Genomic DNA, 16,511 nt, shown 5'->3' with positions numbered 1-16,511 from the left:
GTCGTCTGCTAGTGTCGTACCATTGAAAAGCAATGGACCCTTATTTCTGAAACGTCCCGAAAACTTTGCTGGTTTCCGCATGCTGTTCACGGTGCAACAGGAGGCAGGCATTGTCGTGGAAAAAGACGAGAATTGCGAAAAAAATCGAAATGCTAAGTGAAAACGAAAACTGAAACTGACAAACCGTGCTAAGGTCCGATTTCGTGTACTGCCAAAGGCCGACTTCAGGGTCGAGGCCGCTTCCGGTGACTTCACTTTCGAGCGCCCTATGCGCCATCAAGCCCCCTAGTGGAGATCAGTGCCTGTGGCCACAGCGACGGCGAAGAACCGGCCCCTTGCATGCCCCAGCGCAAGGATCGGACCAGCGATTCTGCGCTGCTATGACGACAGATGTGTCACCGTGCCCCCGGTGCATGATGCCGCGGCCAATACGCAGACAGCAATAGCGCCTCGCAGGCTTACTTGAGTTCCGCAACTGCGTCGTCATTGCAGCCATGCGCAGCAGCTAGGAAATTTATGCGCTAGCAGCCCAGAGTTTTCAGGCTGCTCACACCCTCTGGCAGAGGCTGAAATCATCGCTACTTGACTTTGTAAATGCGTAATAAGGGAGTAATTACTCATTGGCATCCACCCGAGCGCAGCCATACGGCTACAAAGGAAAGCTATACAGCTTCCTCAGAAACTTCATAGTTAAAGAAAAATTCGTCCTGGTCCGGGGTTCGAACCCAGGACCACCGCTTCACCGGAGCAGTCGCTCTACCAATTGAGCTAACCAGGACGGCAAGCTTATGGTAGGGCGAGAGCGAATTGATCAATAACTCGAAGTGAAAACTGTGTTGGTCAAATGTTTAGGGGAATCCCCCAAGGTGGAGTAGATTTGTAATAAGGGAGTAATTCCTCATTGGCATCCACCCGAGCGCAGCCATACGGCTACAAAGCAAAGCTTTACAGCTTCCTCAGAAACTTCATAGTTAAAGAAAAATTCGTCCTGGTGCGGGGTTCGAACCCAGGACCAACGCTTCACCGGAGCAGTCGCTCTACCAATTGAGCTAACCAGGACGGCAAGCTTGTGGTAGGGCGAGAGCGAATTGATCAATAACTCGAAGTGGGAACTGGGTTGGTCAAATGTTTAGGTCAAATGCTTGTTTAAGTGCTGAAATACTTTCGCTGTTGACATATAGCTTCTTGCTGGCCCGTAACAGAAACATGAAAGAAAAGCGAAACCAAATGTAATTTATAAGTGCACTCCTCAGCAACGATTCGCAAACCTCTCCGGCGACTTCTTCAAAGCTGTGGCAGTGGCTTTCTCGCTGAAATCCTGCTCAAGAGGCGCTGTTGGCAGTTAGAGGTCTATAGTGTCTCCAAAAGTTGCATCTTCAATGCGGCACTGCTGCACAGTTCTGGATGAAAGCTGCCACAGCGCGATTCGCAAGCCTTAGACATAAGAATCTCGAAGTTCAGTGCACTCCGTTTCGAGCTTTGAAGCAGCATGGCGATGAACTCGCGTTTAATGCTGTGTTCCGCACCGTGCATGCTTGTCTGAGCGCGGTTTCACTAAATCGGGAGGCAGGTAGTGCTCTTACAGTTGCAGATTTTTGCTTGTTCTAAGCTGCAGAAGTTAGGACTCAAGGGGAAATTCGTGGCGGCTCTCGTCTTGGGGTGGGTCTGAGGTTTCTAATTAAAATAAGAGAGGAGCTGCGCCAGCTTTTAACACTTGAGCGCTTCTTTACTGGTGGAAGTTGGGGCGTTGAATATAGAGAATCTGAGATACTTTTGAAATGGATATATCGATATATTCAACAGAAGGAGTGATTTTTCATTACCCAGTAAGCGCATTGCCTGAAGAAGGAGCGTGCAACGCACTGACAAAGGTATCGCCCCCAACTGCTGCTCATTTTGAAATCATTGTTCTTTCTCATGAGCACGGGGAACATGGATAGGGCACAGCGGTGTCCTTCGCGGGAACAGTAGAAATTCAACGCCATGGTTTAGTCGTATTCACCAATCCTACGAACGGGAGACATCGCAAGGACGAATCAGATAAGAATAACTGGGACGATGAGTCGTCAAGCCAACTGAAAAAATTAACGAGTTGTTGTTTTGTACTATTACGAATGAGGGCTGGACTTTGTAAGTGTATTGCTGACTCGAAGAGTTTTCGAATGCTTGCGTATGCTGAGAATTAATTGCTTCTGAAATTCGCGACTACCAAGTGCACAGCAAATGTGACTAGATATCTCGACGTGGAAAAACAAGCAAGGAATTGGTGGTGGTGGTGGTGTGACACTTTTGTTAAAACAGCCTTTCTGCTAGGCGTTTCAGTAAGTCCTGGGCCAAGACGACGAGGGCACGTTGCAGTTTTAGATCCAGGGACGCGAGCCAGATGGGCGACGGGGGGAAAGGGGGGGAGGGGGGAGGATAGGCGAGGGACTGGAAGGCTGCGTGGCACTGTGTAAGGCAGTGTTCTATGTCTGCATATGGGTGTGGACAGTTTGGGCACTGAGGTGTGGAAGTGTACCGGTACAGATGAAGTTTGGCTGGTGTATGTAGGAGATTAAACTGTATTCGGCGAAGAATGCGAGCTTCACGGATCGATAAGGATGGGTGTGGCGGTGGTAAATCAGCTAAGTCCAATTTTTGCTGCGTGTAGTATTCGTCGACAGTGCGTTTGTAAGCCCTGACCGCTTGCTCCGTCGGTGGGCTCGTCCATGGGATTCCCGGCGCCCGGTGTATAGTTTCGCAGGCAAGCTGGTGAGCCAGCTCATTGCCGGGAATGCCCACGTGACCAGGGATACACCGAAGGGTCACTGGTCGTGGGCTTAATGCTATGAGGGCGGCATCTAAGGCCGATCGGGTAGGTAAAGGGAGGGCTCTTTCGTGGAAGGCACGCAGAGCTGCCTGCGAGTCTGTATAGACAACGTATGCGGCGGCGGGTGGTGGGGTGGCAAAGTGTGTGATGGCATCGACGATCCCGTGTACTTCTAGGGTGAGAGTGGAGGGTGGGGAGGTGTATGGACTGGTTGTGTGAGTGCTGGTTGTAGAGAGGCAAGGGTGGAGGAAGAAGGCTGTGGTAGAGCCCGCGGTTTCCGTGAGACAGGCGTCTGTGTAGGCCACCGCCGCAGCGTCCAAGGGTGGCTTGTGGTTGTATGCGTATGCTTGGCTGCGGCCTGCGTGTGTGTGGGCGGACATGTTGCGTGGAATGGGTGCGAGGAGGAGGTCTGGGGGGTAGATGGGAGACTGCGGTACTCTGGGAAAGAGATAGGTGCGTAGGGAGTCTGGAATAGTATCCACCGCCCAGCTGGTGAGCTGGACAGGCGGAAGAGGGTGGAAAAGGCCTGTTCTGTACAGGGCGTCTGTAGAAGCCTGAGGGGGGAGTCCTAGTGTTGCTTTATATAGTGTATTGACGGCCCGGGTTAGTTTATCTTGTGTACTTGTAAGGGGGCAGTAAGGTATGTAGTACAGGAATTTTTTCAGGGCCAGCGCTTGAGCAAGGCGGCTGGCGTGCGTCTCGGAGATGCCGGCATGTTTTAAAACTACGCGGCGGAGTAAGTGTATGATTGACTGGCATGTGCGTATGGACTGATTGATGGCAGAGGTGAAAGTGTTGGAGGTGAGTGGCATGCCTAGGATGCGACAAGAGTTGACGCGGGGGATGCGCTGTCCAGAGAGGGTGAGGTAGATGTAGGGGTTCATCGTCCGTTGATATTTACTGCGTGTTATGAGTAGAAGTTCACATTTCTCCGGAGCGGGTTGCAGGCCCGCTTGAGAGAGGTGTGAGGAAATGATGTTAAGTGTATGTTGGAGTGTTTGGACCTCTCCAGGTGAGCCAGTGGTGACCAACAAGGTGAGATCGTCTGCATAAAAGACGAAATGAAGGTCGGGAATATCGGCTAGGGCCCGGGTGAGCGGGACCATGCCTAGGTTAAAGAGAATGGGAGAGAGGACGGCACCTTGTGGAGTGCCACGAGTGAGTGGGATGGGGTGAGACAGTTTGTCGAGGTAGCGGATACGGACGGAGCGGTGGAAGAGGAAAGCTCTTATGTAATTGTGCATGCTGTGTCCGCACTGCGTGTCAGCTAGTATGGCGAGGATGTGGTCGTGTGATAAGTAGTCGAAAGCCTTGCGTATGTTAACTGTTACTAAGGCTTTGACCTGCGCAACGTCTGGAGCATTTGAGTTAAAGAAGGTGTGTTGAAGGAGAAGGAAAAGGTCTTGGGTGGATAGTGCTCGGCGAAAGCCAATGAGGGTGGGGGGGAGATAGTCGGTGGCCTGAAGATGGGAAGTGAGGCGGGCAAGCACCATGTGCTCCATGAGCTTGCCCGCGCAGGAGGTGAGGGAAATAGGACGGAGGTTATTGATGCTGGAGGGTTTATTGGGTTTCGGTATGAATGAGACCGGGGACGATGTTCAGTCCACTGGCAGGGTGTCAGAGGTCCAGGCGTCGTTGATGACAGTAGAAGAAATATGTGGGCTTCGGGGGGAAGGTTTTTGAGAGTTGTGTAAGTGATTTTGTCTGCACCGGGGGCAGAGTGTGTGTGTTACAACGGGCGAGTGCTGTGTCAAGCTCTGTGTGCATGAAGGGGACGTCTAGCGCGGGAAGGGCTGGACCATGATATGGTCAGTTTAAAGAGGATTGTGAGGGTGGGAAATAAAGTTGTTGGAGGTTAGTGAAAACCTCTGTCGAAGTATGGGAGGTGAAGAGGCGTTCGAGAGTGGGTGTGGGATGAGGTTGAGTTCCGAGAAGGGAGCGGAGAAGGTACCAGGATGATTTTCGATGTAAAGTTCCGTCTAAGCGGTCGCATGTTCGTGTCCATTGTTCGGTGTCGAGTGTTTTGCAGTGGGAGATAATGTCGTTGCGGAGTGCTTGTATTCTGCCGCGGTGCTGTGTGCTGTGTGGTTCTGTAGCTAATGTGCGTTGGAGACGTTTTCTCCGCTTCCACAGTCGTAGAAGGTGAGGATCAGGGTTGTCACGGGGTGTAGGATTGGAAATTTCACTTGTGGCCCGTGACTGGATGTTTCTTAGATCAGCGATCCATGCAGTGTAGTCGGAGGGGTTAGACGGGGGTGTGGGTAAGAACCGGCGAAAGTCTGACCACGAAGTGTGTCGCATCTTCGCCCTGCGTCGGGGGTGTTGTGTGTGTTATGTTGATAACAAGGATGGAATGGTCGCTAGGTATGTGTCAGTATTGTTCCAAGTAACATATGGAATGCATAGAGCGAAGGTCAGGTCGGGTGTGGTGTCTTTGTGATAGGAGGAACCCTGTCTAGTGGGGCATAAAAAGTCATTCAGCAAGGAGTAGTGTCGAGAGTATATATGATCGTGGAGTAAACGCCCTGCTTTGCGTGCGGTTCTGTAGCCCCACTACGTTTGTGGTGCGTTGAAGTTGCCTGCCACAAGGAATGGAGAACACAAAATTTTGTGAGTGTCTTTCATAGCACTGATGTGCAGGGCGCATCACCTTAACTTGCCGCCTACTGGCAAGTCGTGAATAACAGAGCAGCTAATCAGTGTAAAACCGAAGGCCGGTGAACCGTGCCAAGAGGCCAATGACTTATAATTGTAATACATGTTAGAAGCTTAGACATCTGATTGGGAATGGAGCGCTAAGAAGACGGACACAAAAAAGAGAACATGGCGCTAAAGGTCCCCAAGCCATATTCATTTTTTGTATTCTTTAAATCGCAGATGACCTACTGACCTAAGAGTTTGCCGCAGATGCTTATCTCCTTTGGAACTTTTCTCACCTCCACCCCCTAATCACTTACAAACATCAAGGTGCAGCTTAAACCTCCCTCCGTTTAATCCACCCCTTGCACCCTGCACCTGTACAGCGCTTTCAGGAATGTTATTGTCCCAACTCACTCAGCTTAGATACATTTAGGAACGTCACATCTTCCCTGAAAACGGCGGGGTTGACCGTTTTACTCGCCTCAGAGCTTGTGCACAATCCCTTCTTTCGTCTGCCTTACCCGCTCCCTTTCCAACTAGAGAGACATGTATATAGAGAGTTAAGAACATTGCTAGAGAGTCTGCGACTGTATTTTGTTCTTTTGTTCAGAGGGTATGCTGCACGATTTTGATTCTTCGCTGAACTTTGAGTTCTTTTTTGGGAAGCTTGGTCGCAAAAGAAGCCACCTCTCTAAAGAACCGTCATGTCCGTTCACGATATTTTTTTCACAGTTGACAAAATTTCGGAGGTCAGAAGCACAGCGAAGAAAATGCGCAGAGCTCTTCCACCCAGGCGGCCTTTCTTTGTGCCGCTGTTCCGAGAGCTCAGAGCTCGTTCTTACTGCCAGTTTCATGTCAGCGAAAATGCCTCCCTTCAGGGTGTTTCGCCTCCAAGGCTCTGTACACATATAAATATCTTTATTCTCAACAGTCCAAAAACTCAACAAAACTGACGAGTATGTGAAGAATGGCTGGTTTCATTTTCCCTCTCTGTTTTGCTAACAGCGCTTGAACAAATATTTGCAACCGAGCGCAGTCTCATGATACATCCGACAGAAGACGACGTCGTCTTTGTGGCGAGCACTTTGCCGAGCCACTTGCGCATGTGTAATGATAAAATCAACATGTAACAGCCATTTGAATTTCAGAAATAAACAGGCCTCTTCACAGCTGTCTGCGAAGTACCTTCTTGTTCATTCAAGCATCCCCGCTTCCTTCAATGCTGGATAAGGAGCTCCTGGAAAGAGAACATAAACAAAGGAATCGTGAAAAACAAGAGGCGGAAAAAATCCTGCAGTTAGCTCCAAGAAAACACGATGCACCGCCCTGCTGCGTGAACGCGTTTTTCTATACCTCCTCAACACTGCCATGTTCTCATGTTCAACCTCCAGCGGGGACTTTTTTTTTTTTAAATGGTACCAAAATGGTCATTTAGTACACGTGCTTCCATCTATCGGCAAAAAAAAAAAAGGCTTCGGAAGAGCACGGCCGGTCTAGAGGGCGCCTCCCCTGAGACCGGCCGTGGGAAGAGCTCTACTCGCCTAAGACAAGCTCGACTGGTCATGAGCCAGAGATGACAAGTCTGCTTATGACGATCCTGGCTCGTCCAAGTGCGCTAGGGGGTTAAGGGTAGCGCGATTCTTTCCGCATCGCTACGACAAACATTACATTTCTGAAGAACGAGTAGCGACTTGCCTTTTGTCGAAACGGACGACTGCTACCACCGTTGCCTTTCCACTGTCCTCTGCTTCATTTGTTTGAATTTTGGTCGCGAAAACGAGTTACGGCTTGTGCACCCTTAGCGAAAAGAGGATGTGCTAAAAATGCATTTCAAACGTATTGTATTAATTTCATATTTATTTCGCATTTTTTTGTCCCTATGCTTAAACTGCAATACGAATGCTTTCTAAGTATACTAGGAATAATATTTTAAACGTTCTTAAAAATACGTGAAAAGTACATTTTTGCCCGCTTAGCATATTTATAATGCATTAAAAATATAATAAAAATATACATTAGAAATATACTAAAAATATACATTTAATACATTAAAAATGTGTTTACTCGGGCTTAAAAAAAAGTATACTGGGCGGCTCCATGGAATGACACGGGTTAATTCATCAACTGGAGAACAAATCGTACACGGGTATTTATCATTAATCAACAGGAGTCTGATATTATAAGGCCACGTGATTGAATGGGAACGGCAGATACCTACATACAGCATACCAAGACGACAGCGACACAGCAAACAACAAATCCTACGACAAGCGCTATACTTGGCTTGCCGTATATATACCCAGCGAAAGCGACGCACTATTTTGCACGGTGATACCTTTTTTTGCGCAAATACTGTGGGCTTCCAAATTACCGCAGAAGTACCCTACTGGTCGCGTTCGAATCTGGGATTAATTGAGAACGGAATTGCTAGTTGAAACTTGCGTCAGGCACAGGTCAGGAGTCGAACTGTCAACCAACAGATACATGGGCGTGTAAGGGAGCCGGTCTGCCCTGCCACACGGGGTCCTTTCCGCTGGCTTATTCGGACCCAGAAGTACCCAAGGCGCTTTTGCTGGTATAATGCTATCACGTTCTCACACGGAAATGTTCGAATGACATTGAGTTGAATGGCATTCGAGAATAGGAATGACATTCGGACTCGATAGACTGCCGCGGTGCTGCACGACACTTTCGAAACGCATTCGAAAGCCTCAGCTCGTTTTCAGTGTACAGCGACGACGACGACGGCGGTCACACTAGTCCGACAACGACAGTATATATCACGCTGAACAACAGCATGTAATTATAGTGAAATATCTAGTTTACTATAATATGATTCTAGAGGGACACGTTTTTCAGGCCAACGACACCGACGAATCGGGTCGGCGGACGGTCAGCCTTGTCGGCGGCTGAGCGAGAGCACGGTGATGAGGCGGCGGTGTGTGCATGCTCGCGCTTCTAAATGAGCGAAACGAACGGCTATATTTCACGTGTGCATACCTGAACACTCACCAGCGATAAGCGCTTGCCAAATCAGTTTCAATCGACGACGACCCTTCCGCGACGACTAGGCCCAGCGAGTTCGCAGGGTTGGATCTGTGATTTCGGCGGTTGTGAAGAGCGAATCACAAGCTTTAGCGAATGCAAATGGTCACCAGGTGTAGTTTTGGCAACAGTGACCTGAAATCAACTATTGCTTACATCGCAGGGCACGCGTACGATGAACGGGAATCGCCGGTGTGACCCAGACTGCCGAGCCGTGCTTTAGGGCCAGCAGCAGTCGTCGCCGTCGCTAGCTTGTGGATAACAAGTCAGGCCGTTTCAGTTAAAGCGAACAGTCGCCATACATACTTCTGGATAAAGTAGTTTAAAAAAAAGTACTGGTCACGTCGGAGAAAGCCGGGACAAGAAGCGAGAAGCGCCAGTCCTGCGCGATGCCAACAACCCGGCTTTCTCAGGCGTGCGATCGCATCATCGCTTCCCACACATTGTCGCACTGCGTAAACAAGCACGAGTACAACCAGTAAAAAAGAAAACAGATTGTTTAATAGAACGAAAGCGCAGATTGCGTCTATGTTATGTAAACAAGCGATGTAAACAACAGTATGAGTGCAGTCGTCCTCATCGGCGCACTCCCGGGGAAATTTCATGCTGACGCGGTTAATATTCATTGGCGTAATATTAGCTTCAAGCACTCCCTTAGACAGAACACGTGTAGCATCGATAGATGACATTCGGTTGGAAGGCATTCGAAGCGCCCGTGTAGCAGGGGTATAAGTGGTGATTACCTTCCTGCTAGAAGTTACCATAAACGAAAGGATGACAAGAAAGGGAAAGTTTTCACTCTTCGCTGAAACGTCATTTCGAGCCCTAGATTGTTCCACGGTAGCTTGAAGTGTAATGCAAATATGTTTACGCGGACAACCCATTTGTTAGAATTTAAATATACTTCAGACGGATTAATTGCGTATTCACGAAAGTACACTTTAAATAGATGGCCAGCACAAAAGTGCGATCCCGAAACTCGATTTTGAGCATTAGATTGTTCAACGACAGCTTGTAGTGCGCTGCAAACATGCTAATGCGGACTGCCAATTTGCTAGAATTTCAGTGTTCTTTCGACGAATTAATTGCGTATTTACGGAAGTACACTTCAAATACATTGACGACGCGCAAATGCCATTTCCCGAAACGCGATTTCGAGCACTCGACTGTTCAACGGCAGCTAGAAGTCTGCAAAGACGTTTAAAAGGACTGCCCGTTTGTTAGAATTGAAGTATATTTCGGATGAATTAATTTCATATTTAAGAAAGTTCACTTTTAATACATTGACAAGATGCTAAAACTACATACATATACGTTTACAAGGGCTGCCCGTTTTCTAGAATTGAAGTATACTTTCGATGAATTAATTTCATATTTCCGAAAATACACTTTTAATACACTGACAAGATGCTAAAACTGCATACATATTTTTTCACGTATTTGAAAAGTGCTCGAAGTATGCTTTAAGTGAGGCATTTTTGGCACATTTTAAAAATATATTTCGAATACCAAGCATGAAATTTCAGGAACGTATTTCCTACATATTTTTAGTGCATTCATGAATACAAAATATGTTTAAAATACAATTTAAATAGCCCACCGTATATTCCAAACGTATTAGTTTTTGCTAAGGGCAAGACGCGAAGAAGGATAGTAAGCTTGTGATTCATCATTAAGAACCGGAAATAATCCAGTGCATCAATAACAGCGTCGGTGTCACTGAGTACATTCCAAGCAGCTGGTATTGCATTGGTGGTTGCGCTGCAGTATGTATGTCAGATCCCTTTTTTGCATTCAGGAATCGACATTCGCATATCCTTCATTATTCTCTCAAGAGGTGCGTTCTGGTACTTGGCCTTACGACGAAAAACTGTACAGCATTGCTGTAAGCCTCTCAGATCAGAGAATCGTCATTAATTCAAAAGATTAATTTATATTTATGGTTACGCCTTCCGGGTGTCAAGCTGTTTCAGTAAGGGGCGATGGGAATTTTCTCCATAACCACTGAAATAAAAAGTGCACGTTACTTTAATGCGACTAAACCGCTTTTCTCTCCATACTTTCATTTGCGAAAACAACGAGGAAGCTAGCTGTTATAGACACAAGTAATAATTAGCATCAGCGTCGGTGCAGGTTGCGATAAACGAAAAGCCGAATAAGCTGTGTAATGTCTTGGCAAGATGCACAGCTGCCGTCGCAATTCAGCCTTACCGCTCCTGGTGAAGCCATTAAATGATGGCATAAATTTAAAATTACATCCGTTAACATCTTGCGCTCTCATGGGTACTCAACTCACGTATACATACGTTAACGAATCGCTTGGAATTTCTGGTACGTTTAAACTTGCAGTATATAAACTTGCAGTGGCTTGAACGCGCAAACAGCCAAGCCACAGGTAATTACAAGGACAGTCACATAGCTACGTAGCTTTTGATGGCAAACTCGTACCTACGGCAGCTATCTGCATTATTTTTCTCCGAGAAGGCTACATAGTGAGCTGGACTGACTGCCGTTGTTTAACCTCATCCACATCTGCATGCATAGCGCATTCAAAGGACGTTCTTCATACCTTGACAACTGCAGACCAATGAGCTTGGACAGCCTTTCCGCTGTGCTGGCGTTCTTCTTCTTCAAGTGGAAATTGGCGGCGAACTCCTGGAGCTTGTGTGACAGGAAGACAGAATTCTCGCGTTTTCGTAGCATGAATTCACTGGGCAGCAACCACTTGTTCTCGAGGCACTCCGAAATAGCAGGCCGTTTCCTGCGAGTGAAACAAGCGGTCACCGGTATTAAGAAAGTGCCAGGGCCATTTCTGTCATTTCTCGCTGCAGTAGTTGCTGCAGTAGGTGACGCCGCAGCGCCGACATGCAATCCAGGAGATTGATTAGTAAATGACGTTGCTCACGATACTTGCGAGCGATGCGCAGACTGTGAAGATATAAAGGGACTTTACGAGAAATTACCAACCCTTTTCTCTCGCCAGTGCTGTCGGCAGGAAAGAAATAATGAGAGGAAATGTCCTGGGCACGAGCTTCACTGGAGATTACTCGCTTGTGCCCCATTTAGCTGCGCATCGCTGGCCGCGTCTCCCAAATATATCCCGGAATCGTCTCATATGATGGCTTACGGGCATCCACGCTGATTTTTGAGAACTTTGTTGCCGTGGTTCACAATTCGGATGAGGTAGTTTCCTCGTAGTTTCAGTCAGCGGCTCTTCGTTACAGGTTAAAAGGCATAAAGAGATAGCGTTCTGCGCCTTTGGTTAAACCTCGGAAGCGACTACAAAGCTGGAACTGTAGCTGCAGCCCATGAGACCCTTACTCGGGTGTCCTCTTGAAGAGCTGCATGAGGAACCTCGTCGCCTCCGTAGAAGCTTCTTTGTACAGCTTGTCAAAGTGGTAGCGCACGTAGAGAATGTTGGTCTTCGTGTCCTCTTCGTTCACACCAAGGAATGGAGAGTGGCCGCTGAGCCTGCGCAAAGGGACAAGGGTCACTGTTTGCTGCAGGTGTCGACAAATACGGGACGCTCGCAATCAATTAAAGAACTACAGCGAGGCCAGCGTTCAGAATCGAGCACTTACAGTATGTATGTGAGGATGCCTACTCCCCAAACATCCGTGGCGTGGCAGACCTCGTGTCCTTTTAGCACCTCCGGGGCTGAGAAGGTGGAAGGAAAACAGAATTTAGTTCTCGAAAACTAACCCGCAAATAAGCAACGCTGCCAAGTTTGCTTTGTCTTGCGCTTGAAACAGAAATGAAGAACTGCTGACTTTAGAACCTAATGTCGGGAGCTTTGACTGAACTCAGTCGCACCGCCAAATCACGGTCGCGCTGGAGTCGACGCGGCCGAATAGGGGGCCGTTTTTATCTGCAGCAGTGATGTTCCGTTCGGGGAATTTTCCATTTTTCAAAGAATCTCAGAAGTAAAATTAGGCGAAAAGGGAGTTTTTACAGAGTTTCAGGGAAATTTTAGGAGCCAAAATTGTCACAGTCCTTCTAAACTGCGGGAATTTTCAAGCCGCCATATTGTAAAAGGCTTGAAATAGGGACTTCTGGGTCTAATTTAGGGAATTTTTGGTTGTCACATGGAACATCATTGATCTGCAGGCATGTAAATTTCTTCGCGTCGGTCCGTTGCGCTCCTGCCTATCGAAAAGGCCGAAAACTTGGTGCTGCGATGCAGTACGCTCTCGGTAAAGCTTCTTTTATCAATTTGACGTTTCAATGACACAAGTGAAAAACAAAGGAGAAGCGGTTGCGGGGCACGTTAGCGGTAATGCTTACAAATGGTCCGAATTTTGGCCCCGTCTGGATCCTTAGGAGAGCCATTATACCCCAGACGAACCCTTATTTCTCACATGAATTCGTTCTTACCAGAAGGTTTGTTGCTGGCTTTGCAGCAAATACACATCCAAGAAGAGACTATAGTTACGCGCAACGAATTCTGCTTCGGGCCAGCCGTAGTGACTCAGCGGCTTTGGCTTTGGCTGATCCTAGGGTCTTGGGATTGAATCCCGGCCGCTACGGCCGCATGTCAATGGCGGCGAAATGCAAATACGCCCGTGTGCTGCGCGACGTCAGCGCACGTTAAAGAACCCAGTTTGTCTAAATAATTCCGGAGCCTTCCACTACGGCGTCCCTCATGGACCATGTATCGCTTCGGAACGTTACACCCCACGTACCACATACTAGCACTCCTGCTTCGAATGGAATATTGAATCTTGAACAAAATATGTTCACTCTGGCTTTCCTCTCTGAAGAAACGCTCCTTTTCGTCTGGTTTTCCTTTGGAACACCAGCACTCATACTGACCGAGGTACTCTAGGCAGGCACTTGTGTCCAGCGGAAGAATCTTTCCTGTTCTTGGCACGAAGTTCGCCGAACCGAAGTCTACCAATTTGATGTTGCAACTGTGAGCATCAGTCAGCACCACGTTGTCTGGCTGCAGTTCGATGTAACAGATGCTGCGGAAATGGAGGTACTCCAAACCGTCCAAAACCTACGAAGAGACAACGGACGATACAATGACTTATTGAATGGGTCAAGAAATGGGGGTCAGACATGGCGCAGTTTGAGTAATGGATGTTAATCTGTGCTTGTCGGTAATGCTGAGGCCGCTGGGCGCTTCATATTTGCATGCATCTGCATGCAAATATGCAGATCTGCCCATTACCATTCACTGAGACAATTAACTGCGTGCTTTGGTTTTCATTCCGTTTAGAACTCTAAATGAATTGATTTTATCTTAAAAGAGTTCAACATGAGCATAAATAGCCTGCAACGCTGGACAGACACTTCTCTTCTACAGCAGACTGCTTATGCTGTTTTCATATGACGCAAAAATCGCACGGTCACAGGAGGAACATACACACGCGTTAACACACCGCCGCTGCATCTGCATAGTATATTCCATCTGCGATTGTTCGGCCTTTTTGCAGTGTATGAAAATTTTTATAGCCATGAACCGCCCACGCCAAGCCCAACTAGAACCGCTTAAGCTTTTGAAAAGGTTATACCAGTACATCACTTTAAGCAGCGCAGTATAAGTTCACGGCCATAATTAAGCACAAAAGCAACTGCTTCACAATAGGAGCCTTCAAAATTGAATACGCAGTTATCATAACGAGGTGTCGTTCTGAGAGTTTTTAATCTGCGCAAGAAAATAGAACAATAACTTGCTTGTTCTTCCGATGCGCGATTTCGATCATAATTAGTGTACCGAACCTGTTGGTAGGGCATTTTTATTTTTGTAGCACAAAAGAAAAAGAAGAAAAGTCGATAGTTACGCTCTCCACACCATCGCCGATTAAGCGTTTTTGTTCTGTCTCCGTAATCTTACCGAGGCAAAGAAGCGTAAGGGTATGCGTTATCAGAACTTTGCGTTTGCATTTTTTACATAACAAACAACACCCGCAGCTACCTGCTTGATGATTCGTGACACCATGTCTTCGTTGTATGTGTGGCGCATCGAAAGGAAGGTGAGGACATCCATGCCGCACAGCTTCTCCAGGCCGAGAACGACCACGTCGTCGTGCATGCTGGCCGTTTTCAGGCAAATAACTCGTTCGTGCCGAAGGCTCTTCAGGACCTCGTACTCTCGGTGGGCCGATGTCTCGGGTTCGGTGTGAGTCAGGACGACCTTCAAAGCAAGGCCACAGCCAAGTTTCTTCGATGTGCCCTTGACGACGGCTCCAAACCTTCCGCTGTAAGGAAAGAGCAATGCAGACGACTTCTGTAACTATGGTCGGTTGTTTGAAAGTAAAAATTGCTGTTCGAAGAAAGGCTTCCTTAGTGCGCGTAGGACTTAGAAGCGCTTAACGTAGTTTCAGAATGATGAGATAATATTGAAAGAAGGAAGCGCCAGCAAAAAGCAGAGTTGAATGTAGTGTCGAACTTCACTGAAACGAAATGCTGCTCAATACACTACAGCAGCACATTGTTTACGCTCCTTGGTGCAAACTGGATGATGCAGTGATACCAAAGCATAATCTATACTGCACTTGCTTTTACTTTTTTATACTGCGAATACAGTATGTCAGGGGCCACTTTCTTAAAGGCATAGCCCTCGACAAGTCATATTTTCAAGACGAGCAAGCGAACGCTGCTTTTTACTTGATCCCGAGTCTTCCAGTCATTTTTCAGGGCTGATTTAAGTTATTCTCCTTCATCGAGACCTTCGTGAAAATTTTATTTTCGTTACTCGCGAGAAGTGGAAGTCGTTTAAGCGAAGCTCTCCCGTGAGGAATAGTAAGAGTGCGTCGGGAGAGAAATTAAGTGCATAAAACTGCGTGCAAAGCAATGGTCGTTGCAGGTGCCTAGCATGTCCCTATGCAGGGGAGGCCCTTCGCCGACGACGTTGAAGCTTCCTGTACATACGCCTTCGGTTGGGAGTGAAGCAGCATGAACAGTGCGCATTTAATCCCTCCACCTACCATCCGCTACGAGAAGAGCATATGAACAGCGCCGAAATGCTTACACAGCAAGTTCCGAGCTGAATGTGTACAATTCGTTGAGCCCGCCCGATTCCAGCTGCACTGGTGAGGTTTCTTGGCCATAGTCGAGGGGAACCCTTGCCTCCAGCTCGTATTCTCCTTCGAATATTTCTTCTTGGTGCTTGTGCTCTCGAGAAAGCTGGATCTTTTGTGCCGCTCCTAGAAAAGATGCAAGAGCATGGATCCTTAAACAGGGCGATGATTCGCTTGCTCCGTTGAGAATGGCTAGTATGCAGACGCTGAAGAATGAACATCAGTTCATTCAGATTACTTCACGAAATGCAGTGCCTCCGGATCCTTTGTTTTTTATTCATTATGGCTGAAAAATACAGAAGGTTGCAGAAAGTGACCCCACCTTCATCTGCCGTAGTGCAAGGGTCAGAAGACAGGCTTGTCTCACTCCATCCGTATTTGTTCTTAGCGCTGACACGGAACATGTATGACGTCGCTGGCTTCAAGTCAGGAATCACCCAGAACTCTTGCGTTATTGAGTCGGAAACTTTCGTCCATTCCGCTCCTGGGAAATTAAGAGGAACAGTGTTGTTGTATTTGCGCATGAATGATCCAGACAGTCGGTTGCGCAGTGAAGCGCAGCAGCCTTACGGAAGAATAAGTCGTTTATCATTGGTTAAAGCATTTTAAAAAGTAAAGTGCAAAGCGTGAAGTGAAGGGTAAATATTTTTTCTTTATTGATAACGGCACTTCTACGAGTTGTGATTGAGAGCACTGCTTCATCCTGGGGAGTCGGTGGAACAACGAAACCGTTAACCGCCAAGACTTGATACCACGCTTCCATGCCCAGGTAGGGACTTTTGCTATAGCAAATATAGACAAACTGTTTTATTTTAGGCCTGGATAAGATTAGCGGGGAAGCGGCCGAATAGTTTGGAACCGGCTCACCTTCGACTACTCCATTGCTCTGAAAAGCTGTAGCGCTAAAGACGTAAAGGTGCGAGTCTGAATGCCATATATGCAAACATATCATGAGGACTTAAGACCACACAGCCTCGGCCATACATCCGCAC

General features: G+C 47.5%; 1 protein-coding gene across 6 annotated transcripts in view; it reads right to left on the bottom strand.

The window, feature by feature from the left end:
- Positions 1-6,350: 6,350 nt before the first annotated feature.
- The window catches only part of Obsc (Obscurin), a 161,443-nt gene continuing 151,282 nt past the window's right edge, over positions 6,351-16,511 (bottom strand). For all 6 annotated transcript variants that reach the window (XM_089579582.1, XM_089579586.1, XM_089579587.1 and 3 more), the window contains 8 exons: positions 15,842-16,003; positions 15,471-15,645; positions 14,415-14,697; positions 13,307-13,493; positions 12,076-12,151; positions 11,816-11,965; positions 11,064-11,255; positions 6,351-6,686 (listed from right to left, as the gene is read on the bottom strand). In XM_089579582.1, the coding sequence (XP_089435708.1) occupies positions 6,647-6,686; positions 11,064-11,255; positions 11,816-11,965; positions 12,076-12,151; positions 13,307-13,493; positions 14,415-14,697; positions 15,471-15,645; positions 15,842-16,003 (1,265 nt within the window). In that variant the 3' untranslated portion in view covers positions 6,351-6,646. The remainder of the gene's footprint in view (positions 6,687-11,063; positions 11,256-11,815; positions 11,966-12,075; positions 12,152-13,306; positions 13,494-14,414; positions 14,698-15,470; positions 15,646-15,841; positions 16,004-16,511) is intronic.

Source organism: Amblyomma mixtum, chromosome 3 (assembly GCF_055824585.1).
Source record: "Amblyomma mixtum isolate Tamu chromosome 3, ASM5582458v1, whole genome shotgun sequence".
Taxonomy (NCBI): Eukaryota; Metazoa; Arthropoda; class Arachnida; order Ixodida; family Ixodidae; genus Amblyomma; species Amblyomma mixtum.
This window is presented reverse-complemented; position numbering and strand designations above follow the sequence as displayed.